Consider the following 15928-nt stretch of genomic DNA (forward strand, 5'->3'; position numbering starts at 1 on the left):
ACAAATGCTGCTTTTGTTGGCAATTACTCCGAACTAGCATGTTTTACTATGTAAGACAGAATTATCCGAGCTACACCCCAAGTATTTTATTCCACGACGTGCCTGAAATTAAAGGATTCAAAATAATGTTCAAATCCGCAAAAAAATGGTTCTTCAATTTTGTTCATCACATGTAGTACATAATGCAAGCAGCTACATGATCAATAGACAATCCAAAACTCAACAATGGGAGAGAAGTAGCCGAGCTGCACCAACTCCGATGAGTAGCAGTTACAGAAGCACCAACTCCGATGAGTTGCAGTTATACAAGCGATAGCTCGCCAGCCTCAATCGACCTCTTTACAAGTTTAGCCCATGATTCGTTTGTCTCGGTGATCACCTTTAAAGCATAATCCTGTTTATCATGCACGTGGATCAAGATCAGAAGGTCGTCCAGACGTGTATATACTAATGATGATGGGAATAGAAGGTCAACCAGATTACAGGATTACCTTGTCTGCAGCCTTGTTGCCGAGACCAAACTTGTTGGCAGGCTTTCCGTCGGGGATCTTGTAGTCTCTAAACCAGTCCCTGATCGCCGTGAGAGTTCCCTGAAACAAGTTACCGGAATGACTTAAGATTGTTTGTAACTGCTATTGTTTGTAACTGCTATTATAATCACGTTTGCACAAACGAACAAAATGTCAACAGTTTGGCTATCAATCCATCATTCACTACTCCAACAAGAGCCAACATTCCAGTTCAGCCCACCCAATTTTGCATTCTTTCTATAGCTGATGTACTTGATATTTGCAGCTATTATTATCATTTTCATAATCACTTTCTTTTGCGACTCTTTTAGAATATTACTTACAGGAAAATGCTTCTCGACATCATCAACATCGTTTACAAGGGCAGCCTTTGGATCATCCAATGAAATTGCCACTATTTTCCAGTCAAGTTCACCTTCATCAATCATGGCTAAGGCACTCAAGGGCTTGACCCTAAGAATTTCACCAATCTTTCTCCTTCTTTCACCAATCTCAACAACATCAACTGAAAAATAAAGCAAGGGAGGAGGGTTATGAATAGGCATCTCAACTTAGGGTACAACAAGTAAAGGCAGAAGTGTGAATGTAAAGGCCAAAAGTTGAAACAGAAATGCAGTCAAATACCTGGATCATTATCCCCAAATGCCCCTTCAACTTCAGAGTTTGCAAAAGATGGATCTTCCCATGTTTGTGGAAACAATCCATAATTCCAATTTATGTTGTATCTAAGGGTCAAACACATGAGATTTGAAAACATGGTCAACTATTTAATACTCAAATAAACAAATTTACATGATCCAGTAAATGGACTGTTGGTTACAAGGAGAGAGAAGATACAACTGAACTTAAAACAGCACATTTCATTTCAAAAAGCCTGTGGAGTAGATTGTTTCACATTGATTAAAGCTACGAATAGGAGCTCCACACAGACTTCAGATAAGGCTTCATGATGTACAAAGTATTAATTATATTGATAGAAACCACTTGTGTGTTTAAAAGATTTTAAGAATGTGGAAAATTAATTGAACATCGCACAAGGAAACATACTGGGTGTATGAAACAAATAAGTCCAATGACTTGGCTACCCAGGAGGTACAAATTAGCCTAATACACAAGGTCACTTGGAAGCTAAATGAGTTTAAAGAGTTTTGAGACTGTGACAGAAAACTGTATACCCTATTTTTCAGTTCAAAATATGCCCACAACGGAGAAAAAATGGAGATGGATTTATGCTGTCAATTCAAACAGTGAAATCAGGATTTCGTTAAGATGAGTTGAAACATTTGAACAGTTTAACTGTAAAGATATGTTCTGATCAGGTGTAGCAAGCTAGCAATCTTAGAAGTAACACAAAAGCAGCTTTTGTTCAAGGAAATTAGAAATTCAATCACATTGACCAATGAGAACAAACTACATCCCACAAGAAATGAAATTAGAGAATCTTACGGGTAGTATCGAAGCTTCCCCTTCTTTATATCCTGTTTAATAGGGGTGTATAGCTCATCAGTAGCAACCTCCATCTTTGCACTTGATTCTTTGGGTATTTCAACAACAAAGTTGAAAACACCGTCACCCAATTGCAGCGGTATGTCATGCCAGGGAGAAACCTGCATGGCAAGGACATGTATGTTTTAGTAGGCACACAAAATGTAACTATTTGCTATAACTGTTAAAGAAATTCAATTCATAAGTTCATACATAAAACTCAATTGAAAATGAACATTCATCTGTTGTGAATCCAGAAAAGTTAAAAAATAATTCATAATAGCCGTCAAAGACAAATGCGTGGGTATCCAACTATCCAATGTTGTACCCTTATTCCCTCATAGACTTAGTTCCTGGAAACTTCCTATTTCTCAATATTCACCATTTTATTCACAAGATGTTTCAGATCCCAGTAGTTTTCCAGAATAGAATAAATTAATCACAGATTTCTTTCAATCATAATTGTGATATTTCATTATATGCCTGACCTCAATCAGCCACCAAATTCGACCAAAACTAGTCATGAAGCTCAGATTTTCAACCACATTTACTGTGTGTTCTATTTGCTCATTTTCAGAAATGAGAAGAAGTAAAATTAATCCAATTTCAATGAACTCAATCCACGACAGCTGCGAATTGGCAGATGAATAAGACCAAATTTCTTATAATCAAGTCGTTCAATCATTAAAAAAAATACAATTATCAAACCCAAAAACCCAATTATACTCGTCTTCCTCCTTTCCATCCAAATTTTAATCGCCCAAACAGAACCCAGAAGCAAAATTATATGTAAACTAACAATGACAATCAATTGGAATTTTCGAAGACAAATTTGCCCCAAATTAACATATATCCAAATGCAAAAGATTATCTCCTAAGAAATTAAAACTTGGCATCAACCTGTCAATAGATTCCCTTTTCTTTCACTCCCAACATTTTCCCAGCAGCCAAACATGGTATAAGAGAAACATTTCAAGCAACAACTACTCATTCCAACTATAGCCTAACTCTAAAACCTGTTGAATTCCAAGTTTTCCCATTGAATAGTTTTCTTTTCCCACATTTTCCGGCAACCCAAACACACAAAATAGAATTTTTTTTGCTAAATAAAAAAAAGAACCTTTTTGCCAGAATTGTTGACGAAAAAGACTCTGTAATCTAGAGTTTCAGGCTGGCCCTCCTCTGTGATTTGAACCTGAGGATTATAAATAGCCCTACATGAAAACAGCCTCTTTGACGGAAAAGCAACTCCTTTGGTACCAAAGCAAAGATTTGTGATGTGGGATTTGTGTTTCAGAGCAAAGGGTGTTTTGGACAGCAAGCAAGAAGTGGTTTGGCTTATCGCTTTTGCGGCTGCCATGGCTGCTGACTGGCGACTGTGAGTGGGAGTGAGTGAGAAAGTGGAATGAGTTTTGGAGATTTGACTGGGAAGTGTTTTAAGGCCACAGGACTACAGGAGCACAAGTACTAGTAGAGTAACAGGTTGGTCTGTTTTTGTCTTTTTCAATAATAACATGCAGCACCCTGAGTTTTAGGATTTCTCAAATTAGAATATAGTTTATCCATAGGTATTAAGTAATTTCCTTAAGATTGAACTATTTAAAACTCGCTAATTTTCTCTTTATACTTTTTCAAAAATTAAATTTATTATAAAAAAATTTTAATTTAAAGATCTCAAAATTATTCTTCACTAATCTCTTTGTCTCAAAATTAACATATTTTCTCTACTCTTACATTTTGTAAACTAAACACTCAATTCTATATATAAGAATTTTTTTCTTGATATTCATTAACTTTTGTATTTAGTAAAAATTAATTTCTTAATATTTATGAACTTTACATGGTTGATATATATTTGTTGATATTCAACTTTAAATAGTGTGTTTTATTTCACTTAGTTTGTGATATCAATTATTTACAACTAAAAAATTATATTTGAATGAATTTATGAGAATTTGTGAAATGGAGATGAGAAAAAGGAAAAAGAATTAATTAAGTAATTTTATTAAAAATTACTTAGATAATAAATTTCTTAATTAAAGAAGGGTGTAGAGAAGAAATTGGTGAGATCAAATATCTTCATTCTTTCCTTAATTCTTATTTTTATTTAATTGACTAAATTGCCCTAATAATTTTAAAGTTTGACCATAATAATGTAACAACTTATAGCTGAATAATAGAGGGATAGTTAAAGTCTTTTTACATACAAATAGGAAATAAATCATCTTATTTTAAGGAATCTAAATAATGACTATTCAACTATATGTTATATAATTAAAGCTTGTCATCTTGATGTTAAGGGGATAGACTCAAGTCTTATCCTATCATTGCAAAAATTCCTACGCCCCTCTTACATTATAGTTCATGTCACAATTAAAATATTTTTTTATTTTCCAGTGAACTATTAATTGTAAATATCTAGGAAAAAATGAAAAATGAAGGACGACCTATTTCAATTAATTTGAAAATTGATATCTCCAAAGAAAGTGTAGAACATTAGGGAGCCGTATGTTATTAATCTATTGGGATGATGAAAACCCCGGGGTTGTTGGGGTGGGGGGGAGGGCCAAAGGGCCAAATCTCCATGATTCACTGTAAGTTGATTGATTTTGAAATTCATGAATCTTGACTGTTGTTTATGTTGAGATTCATTACGTGAATCATATTAACATATGGGTCTAAATTAATAGAAACGGGGATGAATCTAGTCTTATTTGGTAAATCTCTTTGTATTTTGGTGATGGATTAACGAACAAAAAATTAATTTTATGCGTTGTTGGCTTATGTGTAAAGTTATGTTGCTGTAGACTTATTTTGACGTGTAGTTACTTCGTCGTCAATAAAAGTTGGCTTAGCTTTAAAAAAAAAAAGTATAGAATTAATTTTCAGTATAAAATTGCCGTTTACAAACTAATAGAAGTTTTTATTAACAACAGAGATTTCGATTCAAGGAGTATGATCTTGGAATTGAGGTGTTGTATTTTTTAAACTATAGTTGCTATGGAAAAAAAATATAATTATGAAATAAAAGTTAACAATTTGTAGTAAATATAAATTTTAAATAATAATTATGACAAGATTATTAAGAATATAATATATTTTTTATTATACAAGTGAAAAATCATATCAACATATTTTTTGAACTACAACAGTTAATATTTACCAAATATTTTAATGTTGTAACTTTTAAAATACAGCTACCTAACCTCAATCTTAAACACACCTTATATTACCGAAATCGCTCGATAAATGCATTGCTGACGCAAAGCAAATTATAATGAAGGGTAGCTATCCCTTATTGCTTCAAGTTCTAGTTTTATATTAACCACCACTTTTCTATTAGCCAATATTAAAGAATTTAAGATAAAAGATTATTTTAACCCTAAATTGATTTAAGAAGAGAAAAATATATTTAGGAGGTTTCAAGGGTAAAATAGTTTTTTGATATATTCTTTTGTGGTGGTTAATAAAATTAACAGAAAAGTGGCCGGTTGATTTAAAACTAAAACTTGAGGAGGTGATTTTGAGATATTAATTAAAAATTGTGATAATTACTTGTGCTTTGGATATGATCTAGAGATGGTTGAGGGAGAAAATTTATGTGATGAATCTTGGATCATTTTGCATTTACTGTATGTATAATTACTAGGGTGTATATTTATTCATGAGCTTATGAATCTATGCAGTTTGTTTATACATATTTCTAAGGAAGTAGTTTTTTTTTTCTTTTTAATAATTCTTTTAATACGAACACATATTATCGACCGTTTGTCTCGGCGAAACACCTTCGAAGTATAATCATGTTTGTCATGCCAGAGCATAACAAAATTTCAACACAATTATAAAATTAATCATTATATTTTATGTAGCCTTCTTTCCTCTTGAGACCACCAAACTTGTTGGCAGGCTTTCCAATCGCTGATTGCTGCCAGATGTTAAAAAATCATCTCATAATCTACAGATCCTTTATAAATGGCTGGAAGCCCCATTCCTCATGTATCGTCCAGCGGAAATGACACCACGTCCCGAAAAGCCTCCCTCCAGCAATGATGAGTTGTCTAATAGCAGTGAATCTATGGGATCCCCAGTCCAACAATGGCTTATAAATCTTCTCATAATCAATACTAAGTCAACGAGGTTGGTGCGAAAGCTGAAGTTAGAGCCTGAGCAGTCCCTCGTGCCCGAGGCTATAGGACATATTCTACGTTTGGACGACCTCGTATGTATCGTCAATTTTTGAAGAGAGGCGAAGATTGTGCATCCAGTTGGGTCGCGCTTTCAATTTATTACACCTCACTATCAAGGGTTTAGTCAGTTTTTGACGAGGCAGGCCTGCTAAGTAAACAAGATTTGGACATTTAGATTGATGAAGATGGTCGGCAATATGCAAGTCATCTGGTAAAACTTTAACATTCGGACAATCCAAAATCTCAATAATTACAATAGACTTGTTGTTTTTCAACCCTTGTGCTATGGACTTTAACGCTTGTAACCCAGACTCAGTGTTTTGGCCAACGGCAAAATAAGATAGCGTTTAGAAACTAGTTAAATTACCGATTCCAAGAGGCATTTCCTCCAATGGACAATCTCCCTGGTCCCCGAGGGATGTTGACTAAATATAAGCAGACAGTTATCGTTAACCAACTTTTTCAATTCATAAGCCGGCATAGTACCCATTATGGATGCGACACCTTGATTACGGGTTGTGACAATAACCTTACTTCTTGATGCAACCGCGGCAAATAGATCTCTCATATTAGTCCAATCTACGTATTTCTCCTTCCACGTGTCATCCAAAGCAAAGTTGAAATTTCTTTCCAGATAATCCACTGTTCAGTTTGACCTGAAGCGAATTTAGATTATCATCAGAGGCTGAGGCAGTCTCCGGAGAAATGGTATTGAGAATTGAATTGCTTTGGTGACCCCAAAACACAAGCCCAAGCTTTCAATTCAAAATGGGATTACACCGTTTTGTCATTGTAGACGGGCAAAGCCGGAGTTGTGTTCCCTGATCCGCCCATCCCTATAATAGGAATAACAAAGAATCCACCATCAATTGTCTCAGAATCATCTTTCAATACCAATTCAACCGTGCCCTCTTCTCTTCTTCTCTGCCATATACTTCAGCTTTCATGACGCCGTCTCTTGTCATTTGCTTACTCTTTTCAACCTCCCTCCTGAACTTTCAAGTCCAATTGGTCTTTCTGTGGTGCAATATCTTGCAACCTGAAAGTGATCTCCTTGATTTCAAATGCAATCAAATTTAATAGACTCGGGATTGAATTTGGTGCAGTAAGCTGGGATGAGCTTATTACACGACTTGTTACTTGTACTGGGATGTTGTTGATAAGGTTGATTCGACGTGTTCCTCCGAAAAGCCTCAGCTGCAAACTCATCTAATTTGTCTTCCACATCATAGGCCGCGTTTTGAAGTTACCCCAGCCAGAGTTTTACTGAGGGCACCACTGTTTGCCTCTCATCTGCATCATCAAACACTGCTTTGATCTTCTTCAACATTCTCTCTCACTTCTTTATATCAGCTTGGATGTGCTCTTGGCGTGCAAATAGCTGAAGAACATTCGCAGCCAACATTCTTGAACAACGTCTCAATGGAGACACATAGAATGGCCTCTCCAACAGTTGACAGTTTTTTTTCCCCTTTTTTGGGAAGTGAACAAAAGGGGTTACTGAAAACGAAGTGATGGAAATTAAGAACAACCTGTTTTGATTGTTTTGTGAAGGCTAAGGTAAAAGGACAATGACTATACTATTGAAGAAGAATATTGCAGAAACTCACCAAGCCAGCAGAATCAGAATAAGGACAAAATTTATGCATTATTAAGCAAAGCAAACTTGGGATTTTTTATTCGAAGCTTAATTAAAAGCTATGTTTAAGACTTTGTCGAATGTTGTAGGCTAAGACTTATGAACGTTTGGGGTGAGAATCAATCAAAAGACAGGAAAGTAAAGTAAAAAGAAGACGTTAGTTGATTAGATTTCGCACAAGCATGCAATTGGCATTATTCCTTTAGATTAAAGCACGTCTCATCCCAATTTCTATCAATTGTAAAGAATGGTACTATAAGAATTAACTTGTAAATTTTGGAGACGAAACAAATTGATTAGGTTTCCCATGTCTGAACACTATTTCTTCAATTGATAACAGTGTCTAATAGAACTTCTATTATAGAAGTGTAAGTAAATTGTCAAGTGTGTTTACTGACTCGAGGAAAGTTTCAAAGATGCAAACACCTTGAACAATTTTTAATATGTGCCTGCCTATAAATTTACCTCTAGCTAGCTATCTAAAAACTTAAAAGGATGCAAGTTTAGCAAGTTCCAAAATTTTAATTAATTAATAAAAAAATAGGTTAATTAAGTAGAAATAAATACGAGGAGAGAAAAAGAATAGAAAGCTGAGAGGGAAAGAGAAAATAAGAAAAGGAAAGAGACAATCTCAATTTTATTATTTAATTTGACATGAATCATTTTCTTTTTTTCTTTTTTTCTTTTTTTTTCCTCCTCTCCTCTCCTTTTTTTTCATTTCTTCAAACTAAAGAAGTAAAGATGTAAAAATTAACGACTCTTTAATCTCCATGTTTGACTCCATGTGCCAGATAATGAAGCAGATTTTCTCCAAAAAAAATGATATTACATATCACTAACTATTCTTAGGGACTGTTTGGCCTATTTCGTTCAACGGTTTGTAATTATATAAAATAACTACAAAATTTGAGGACCTAATTGAAAATGTTTGCATTATATTTCTTAAAAAAATGGAAAATAAAATGTATCAGGCTATCAGCACAATTTTTTTTTTCTTTTACGATTGGCTGTAAACCCTAAACCTCGAAAACAGAGAAATAATTATTCTCGATTCCACGATCATTTTCGATGGCTTCGTCAGAGATCGAGGTGGTTTCATCAGCAGAAGCGAAACCGAATGAGAACCAAAACGACAACCAAGCTGCCGTAACGGATGTGTTCTCCGCCTCTGCTTACGGAGACTTCGAGAAACTAAGAAAATTTGTAGAGGAAGACGGCGCTTCCGTCTCTAGACCCGATGGAAACGGCTATTTCGCTCTCCAATGGGCTGCGCTTAACAACTTCGCCGATATCGCGCAGTATATTATTGATGTAATGCAATTTTTCTCAATTGCTTTAATTGTGCAGCTACTCTGCGTGTGGCATTTTAGTTATATTTCAAATGCTGCTATTTTCTTTTTATATTTGAGTAATATGAACACCTTTTATCAACAGATCACATAGGAACTCTAATAGAAACTGTGATACAAGTTATGGTACAACTTGTGGCTACTGGACTAATGCATTATGAATGGTTGAGATTGCATTTAATATGTGTTATTTCTAAGGTGTATTTGTTACACGTGTTGGATAAAATCTTAGTTGTTGAAAATTCACTTATCCAATGACTTGAAAGTTGTTTTTATAAATGAGGCACTGTTGATTTGCAGCTTTAAATGTGGTAAGAATTGAAAAGAAAAGGTCAAAATAGGAAATAGATTAAATAAAACACTTTCTATATGCTTTTGACTAATTTTGCTTGTGGTTGATTGATGAGGTATCTTTAGCATTTTTGTGTTTTTTTTTTTTCTTTTGGGCTTGAATAGAAAAGTTTATGTTAATACGGGTTTTTATATTTTCTTGAATTGGTTTTCTTGTTTTATATGGAATATTTATAAATTCTATTCTGACTGCTGTTGAAGCATGGGGGTGATGTCAATGCAACTGATAACAATGGGCAGACGGCTTTGCACTGGGCAGCTGTTAGGGGTTCGATTGCTGTGGCGGATGTGCTTGTACAGAATGGAGCTCGAGTCGAGGCAGCTGATGTACATGGGTATCGGGTAAATTTCTCAAGCTTTTGTGGGTAATTTATTTTTTCTTGTACTGAATTCAAGTTGAGAATCAGACAATATGTGTGTAGTAATGATACTATTTAGAAAAAAAAATTGATATAGAGTATATTTCCGGTAAGATGTACTTATATGATTTTAATGCAGGCAGTTCATGTTGCCGCTCAATATGGGCAGACAGCTTTCTTAAATCACATTGTTGCAAAGTATCATGCAGATTATGATGCATCGGATAATGAAGGGAGGAGCCCTCTTCACTGGTATGTTGATAATCACTGACTTCACAGGTTTTTTTTATTTTCAAGTTCTGTTACAATTAACCGGAAAATTAGAAGATCCTTTACTTTAGGATGATTTCTTAGAAGTTCAAGTTGACAGGAAAATTTCTGATTGTCATTAAAATGTAATGAACATTGCTCAAGTGCCTAACATGTATAGTTGCCTATGTAGAATAGTACACTTGTTATATAAGAAAATTAATTAATGATGCCGTTAAATTTGTTTGAAGTATCTAGTATACGGCTGCTTTTGTGCTTGACGTTCTATGAAGTTTTGCATGTTGAATATGTTTTTGAATGTTTGATGTGTTTAACTTTTAAATCTTGGCAAGTGACTGCTAAAGTGAACCAGCTGTTCATGGTTGTAATTGTTTCAAGTCAATTTTTCCTTTCGCTGGAATCTTCATTTTTGTTCTTTCTCCATTTTGCTTGTGCTTGAAATTCTTATCCTTTTCTCTACTCTCTTACACCTTTGACAAGTACAGTAATACCTGATTTCAGTTTCTGTTTCAAACCGTTTGATTCTAGGGCATCTTTGGATGCTTGAGGTTAATAAATGTTTAACATGTCAGTACTAGCCGAAGATGTTCATGTTGAGTTTTAGTGCTTAAACTATTTTGCTTGCCGTAGGCATCTTTGATCAGAAAATAGTAAATGCCTGTTAAACATTGTTCTCCTCATGGTGCTATAAACCAGGGCTGCATACAAGGGATTTGCAGATACAATTAGACTACTACTTTTCAGAGATGCAAGCCAAGGGAGACAAGATAAAGATGGTATGTGGGCTTTGAGTATCCTCTGGCTCTTTTATTTGGCGTGCTTTCCCAACTTATAAATCTTTAAATTTGATGAAAAAAATCCATGACTGCAGCTGGGTGTGGCAATAGTTTTATCTGACAAAACAAATTAGACTCATGAAGACAATCTTATTACTACAAAAGAATAACATTGATGCACGTCCAAAGAGCTAGCTCCTTTATTTTCTATTCATCTTTTCACAACTGTACCAAGCTTATTGGCTGTGATAATCGTTTTGGTAGTGAAACTGAAGTTTCTAAATGCTTTCAGGGTGTACCCCTTTGCACTGGGCTGCATTAAGAGGAAATGTGGAAGCATGCACTGTCTTAGTACATGCTGGAACAAAACAAGAATTGACGGCGAAAGATAAAGCTGGGCTTACTCCAACTCAGCTCGCATATGATAAAGGTCATCGGCAAGTCGCCCTTTACCTTGTACGTGATTCTGTGTTGATGTTTGCCTTAGGTAGTTTACTTTTGTTTGAGTATTTGAAATTAAGTCTTATTTGTTGAATCTGTAGGATTTTAAGCTTATGGAAATCGCTAGTACTAATTTATCTTTGAGGAGATATTTATTTCTTGAATATGTTTAGAAGTGAGGCTAGTTTTCTTTTGTGTCTAGGGAACTTGTGATTTCATTCAGTTCTTTGTCTTTTGAAGTGAGATGAAATCACTATTATCGTCAATTTTTATGGAGTCCTTCGTTTTTCTTGTCGATGACTTCCAAAGTTAGATTTGGAGTGGTTAGATACTTCTTAAGAGAAATAATCATGCAGAAATTGGAAGAATTTCCTCTAATTTGAATTTTGAAAATTGATTATGGAATCTACGTTATGTCATACAAATACAAATTAGGGGTACACCTAGAAACATGGTTTATTGGACTTTCAGATTTGATTTTCTGGCACTTCATATGTTTTGTTGATCAATTGCTGAGTATGTTTGTTCCTTACTCCCAAATTGGGTATTGGAAAAACGTTAGGTTATTTTCTTTTCATATCATCTATATCTTCGTCATCATTGGAGCTTGGCAACCAGTAACACTATACATATTTTGTCGGGTTTCGTTTCAGTCTAATGCACAGCACATGCATCGAAACCACTGGGGTGACAAAATTTGTGGTCGGAAGACAAGTGATATTGGTTATGCGCCGATTTTGTTTTCTATCATTATCCTTTGCATCATCCTCTTCATCAACTCAGTTGTGGCTGGTAGGAAATCTATAGTGTTTGAATATTTCATGTTTTTAATTGGTTTATTGGAAATTTGAGATTTTAATCCTGATTGTGTCCTTATCTGTCATTCTAGCTCCCAGGTTGACCAAAGTAACTGCTGTTCTTGGACTTTGGTCATGGACTGTTGTTTCTTTAGCTGTTGGTTCACTTATAATGTTCTATAGGTGTTCGAGGTAATTTCTTGCACTGTTGTTAATGTTAAGGTTATAAAGAAATATTCTTTGTTTTTGGTATTGACTTATATAGTATGTGAAAGAAATGAGGAAATATTACGTGTGCCTTTGTCTGGGATGATACTGTCATCTGATTATACAATTGAAACAATTGGAATTATCAAGCACTTCTATTCCAACTTGTGTTTCTTTGGTGGTTTGGGGATCATTAATCTCTTTGACTGAAAGTGACTTGCAGTCAACGTAATCAGCAGGTTTTGACTATTTTCCTGTGTTTTCCTGACTATGTATAAGCAACCTAAAGTTTGAAAGAGGCAATGTGAGTTGATATTTGTGCCCTTTTGATCAATGATACTGAAATAGTTGTTTCTTTTCTACTACTGTTATATTGGCATTTGCTTATCTTGAACTTGATGTCATTTGATATATTATCCCTCCCTGTTTATTTTGATAAATGGTAATAGTTTGCTTCTCAATTATTTCTTATTTCTTAATGTTCAAGTTAAGTTTATGATGAAATCTTTTAATTGCCTGCAGTAAAGATCCGGGTTATATTAAAAGATCACAAGATATTGATAATCATACAGATTCAGAGGTATGAAATTTTTCTCGTCGAATTGGATTATGTCATATACTGTTCAACCTCTAATATTAGCAGCAGAAGTTCAGCACTTGTTATTTTAATTTAGGAGTCTTAATTCCATATTTGGGGGAAGAGAGATGGTGGTTTTATGGAAATTTGGTGTGTCAAAAATTTTTTGGCTTTTTGTTGGAGAGCAATAGCCGTATTTTTGAAGATAAGTTGAAGATTGTGAACTTTTATGGGACAAGGCTAACTCTTGGAATTGCGTCTGGCTTCAGATATTTGGTGAATGGAGACCTGAATGTTTTTCATTCAAGAAGGGAAAGTGGTTGTTTGATGATCATGGTGTTTTGTGGAATCTTTTACTGAGATTTGTATTTGATTTCATATAGTTTCTTCATAGTGGACTGCAATTGATCTGTTGTGATTATTAATTGAACATATCTCTTATTGAAAAAGAGAGCTTCAAAACCATATAATGGTTGAGTGCTTTCTACACTACTGGGTGAGGGACTGAAATTCAATCGTACAAAAGTTATTTATTAGCACTTCGATCCAATAATCTGAGGGTTATTAAAGTCAAATTTCAAAATGTGAATCTGTTATTGCTATCCACTAAGAGCCTGTTTTATCCATTACCATAAAGTAGTTTTCCACATATTGCTTGTATAGTGCGGCTGATTGTTTGGGGTGGAAGGGCTGCTTATTCCGTTTTGGACTGGGACATTGACATTTGGTGGCCATTAGAGTTGCTTAATTCGTTAATGATGTATTGTCATTTGCAGGATCCCTTGTTGACTATTGATCTAAACAACTCCCCCATATGGACAGGAAATTGGTCTCAACTCTGCCCTACTTGCAAGGTTTGCTTGATGACATTTCTCTTTGTAAAGAAGATAACAAATATATTTGTGGTGCATGTTTATTTTGTTTTATTCTCAGATTATTATTATTATTATTGTTTTAATTTTCAGATAATTAGACCTGTTCGCTCTAAGCACTGCCCTGCATGTAAATGCTGTGTGGAACAGTTTGATCATCACTGCCCATGGATATCTAATTGTGTTGGGAAGGTAAGCGGTTGGCTTGAACTATGCTAGGATGGAATTGAGATTATGGCATTCCTGAAATGACTGAAAAGCTTGATCAATCGGTTATTACTGACCAAAAGTTCAAGCACACAACAAAACAGCTCACTTTTGGGGTCTGTCTTCACATTTCTTCATTCCATCCAAGTTGACCAAATTTATTAATTCTGAATCTATGCTTAAATAGAACTTGAAACACACCTCTTAATGCAATGTACAGCACTTTGAAACCAATTTCTGTAAAGCAGTTGTGATGCCAAGAATGATGTTATCCAAGTTATATTATGTTAGTGTTTTACCCATTATAGCCTTTGATCTTGCAAGAATGATGTTAAAATGCGATATTTCCTAACATAGAGTCTTCAATATTATACCTGATTTCGAGATCTCTGACATTCTTTGGTTTTGTATCACATCCATACTCTATATTTGTTTCTTTACCAGTTGTTACAAGAATGCTTAGTACTTTTCTACATTTTATTTGATGTAATCTCCACTTGGATAATTGACCTGAAGATGTTATGCATGACTTTGCTTCAAGCTTTAACATTTTTCATTTCTTGTTGCCTCACCTGCATATGTTTTATCTTTAAACGTATTTTTCATGATGCTTCTTGCAGAGGAACAAACGAGATTTCTTTATTTTTCTATGCTTGGGAACTTTGACTTCGTACCTTGCTAGCGGCATTGCTATTCATAGTATGTAGATTTATCCATGTTCCCACTATTTAAATTTTCCAAGTACACGTATAGGTGCTTTGTACCTAATATTCTATGTTTTACAAGATAAGGGCAATATTTCATTTATGCCAGGAACTTGGACAGCACCGCACTTGCCTGCCGGTGGAACATGGATTCACTATGTGCTGGTGCATCCTGGTCTTGTTTTGTTTCTAGTTTTAGACACTATTATTTTGATTGCCGGAACAACTTTGACCTCAATACAGGCTTACCAGGTAATTGACTGGAGACTACTAGACCTTTGATATTTTGTGGTAATAGTTTTCGAGGGTATATGCTGTTAAGGTGGGTAGATCCGCATGAGGTTATTAGTTCCTTCTTCTTTTGTTAATGTTCTTGTTTCCAGTCCTATTCAACCAATACCTTTGTGTTATCACTCATATGTTAGTTGATGATCACATACCATACAATATCATTCGAATTTCCTAATGTACATTTGAAATCACTCTTGCGCTTGTCAAATTTGTTGCACCTATTGTGATAGAAGATAGTTGATGTCCACAATTGATTTGCTTGAGCTTATGATTAATGTACTTTTCGTTTTGATATTGCAGATAGCACGGAATATCACAACTAATGAGTTGGCAAATTCTGTTCGGTATGATTATCTTCGTGGTCCAGATGGCCGGTTTCGTAACCCATATAACCATGGGTGTCAAAAGAATTGTGCAGATTTCTTCATTCATGGTTACACAAATGATGATGAGCTTGCTTGGCCACCATTACAGCTGGCTGCAAGATAGGACTATTGACTTTTACACACTGATTATTACTACTAAGCTCGGCTGGTTGCTCTTCTTGGTTGTAGATAATACTCAGGTAACCCTTCACACTGGTGGGAATCCCTGTCATCTTTGACCCTAGGCATTCTTGTTGATGATATATATAAACCAACCTTTCGACATTGAAATTGTATCATGTGCTTATCGGATTGCTGTTTCTGAAAAATGCAATATACATCAATAGAAAAGAAATGAAAGCTTCGAATTTTGATTCTTTTTTTCATGCAAGGAAATGTATTCTGTAATACCAATGTACAATTTGATTTATAAGTAGTCGATGTTCTGAAGATCAAGAGACAATTCATTGCATCCAAACATCTCAAGCTTCAAGGCTAGTCTATTTGCAATGAACCACTAG

At 34.8% G+C, this 15928-nt stretch overlaps 2 protein-coding genes across 2 annotated transcripts; one reads left to right on the forward strand and one right to left on the reverse strand.

Annotated features, from left to right (window-relative positions):
* Positions 1-61: 61 nt before the first annotated feature.
* Positions 62-3463, reverse strand: LOC102620749 (soluble inorganic pyrophosphatase 6, chloroplastic). Its single transcript, XM_006486734.4, has 6 exons — positions 3136-3463; positions 1977-2137; positions 1155-1255; positions 854-1035; positions 492-590; positions 62-394 (listed from the first exon to the last, which is right to left on the reverse strand). The coding sequence occupies exons 1-6, from the start codon at positions 3373-3375 to the stop codon at positions 302-304; spliced, it is 876 nt and encodes a 291-aa protein (XP_006486797.2). The 5' UTR covers positions 3376-3463; the 3' UTR covers positions 62-301.
* A 5342-nt stretch (positions 3464-8805) lies between these two features.
* LOC102614286 (probable protein S-acyltransferase 23) lies at positions 8806-15781 on the forward strand. The gene is made up of 13 exons (XM_006486797.4): positions 8806-9152; positions 9743-9883; positions 10040-10152; positions 10867-10946; positions 11239-11402; positions 12041-12179; positions 12277-12376; positions 12914-12971; positions 13745-13822; positions 13934-14032; positions 14668-14746; positions 14861-15003; positions 15343-15781. Exons 1-13 carry the CDS (start codon positions 8910-8912, stop codon positions 15529-15531), a joined length of 1626 nt encoding a protein of 541 aa, XP_006486860.3. The 5' UTR covers positions 8806-8909; the 3' UTR covers positions 15532-15781.
* The last annotated feature ends 147 nt before the right edge of the window (positions 15782-15928 follow it).

Source organism: Citrus sinensis, chromosome 8 (assembly GCF_022201045.2).
Source record: "Citrus sinensis cultivar Valencia sweet orange chromosome 8, DVS_A1.0, whole genome shotgun sequence".
Taxonomy (NCBI): Eukaryota; Viridiplantae; Streptophyta; class Magnoliopsida; order Sapindales; family Rutaceae; genus Citrus; species Citrus sinensis.

Coding starts and splice junctions, on each gene's coding strand:
- LOC102620749 (XM_006486734.4), bottom strand. CDS start 3,375: ATGGCAGCCGCAAAAGCGATAAGCCAAACCACTTCTTGCTTGCTGTCC. Junction 2,138..3,135: donor TCAACAATTCTGGCAAAAAG/GTTCTTTTTTTT, acceptor CTTGCCATGCAG/GTTTCTCCCTGGCATGACAT. Junction 1,036..1,154: donor ATTTGGGGATAATGATCCAG/GTATTTGACTGC, acceptor TTTATTTTTCAG/TTGATGTTGTTGAGATTGGT.
- LOC102614286 (XM_006486797.4), top strand. CDS start 8,910: ATGGCTTCGTCAGAGATCGAGGTGGTTTCATCAGCAGAAGCGAAACCG. Junction 10,153..10,866: donor GGGAGGAGCCCTCTTCACTG/GTATGTTGATAA, acceptor GCTATAAACCAG/GGCTGCATACAAGGGATTTG. Junction 14,033..14,667: donor TATCTAATTGTGTTGGGAAG/GTAAGCGGTTGG, acceptor TGCTTCTTGCAG/AGGAACAAACGAGATTTCTT.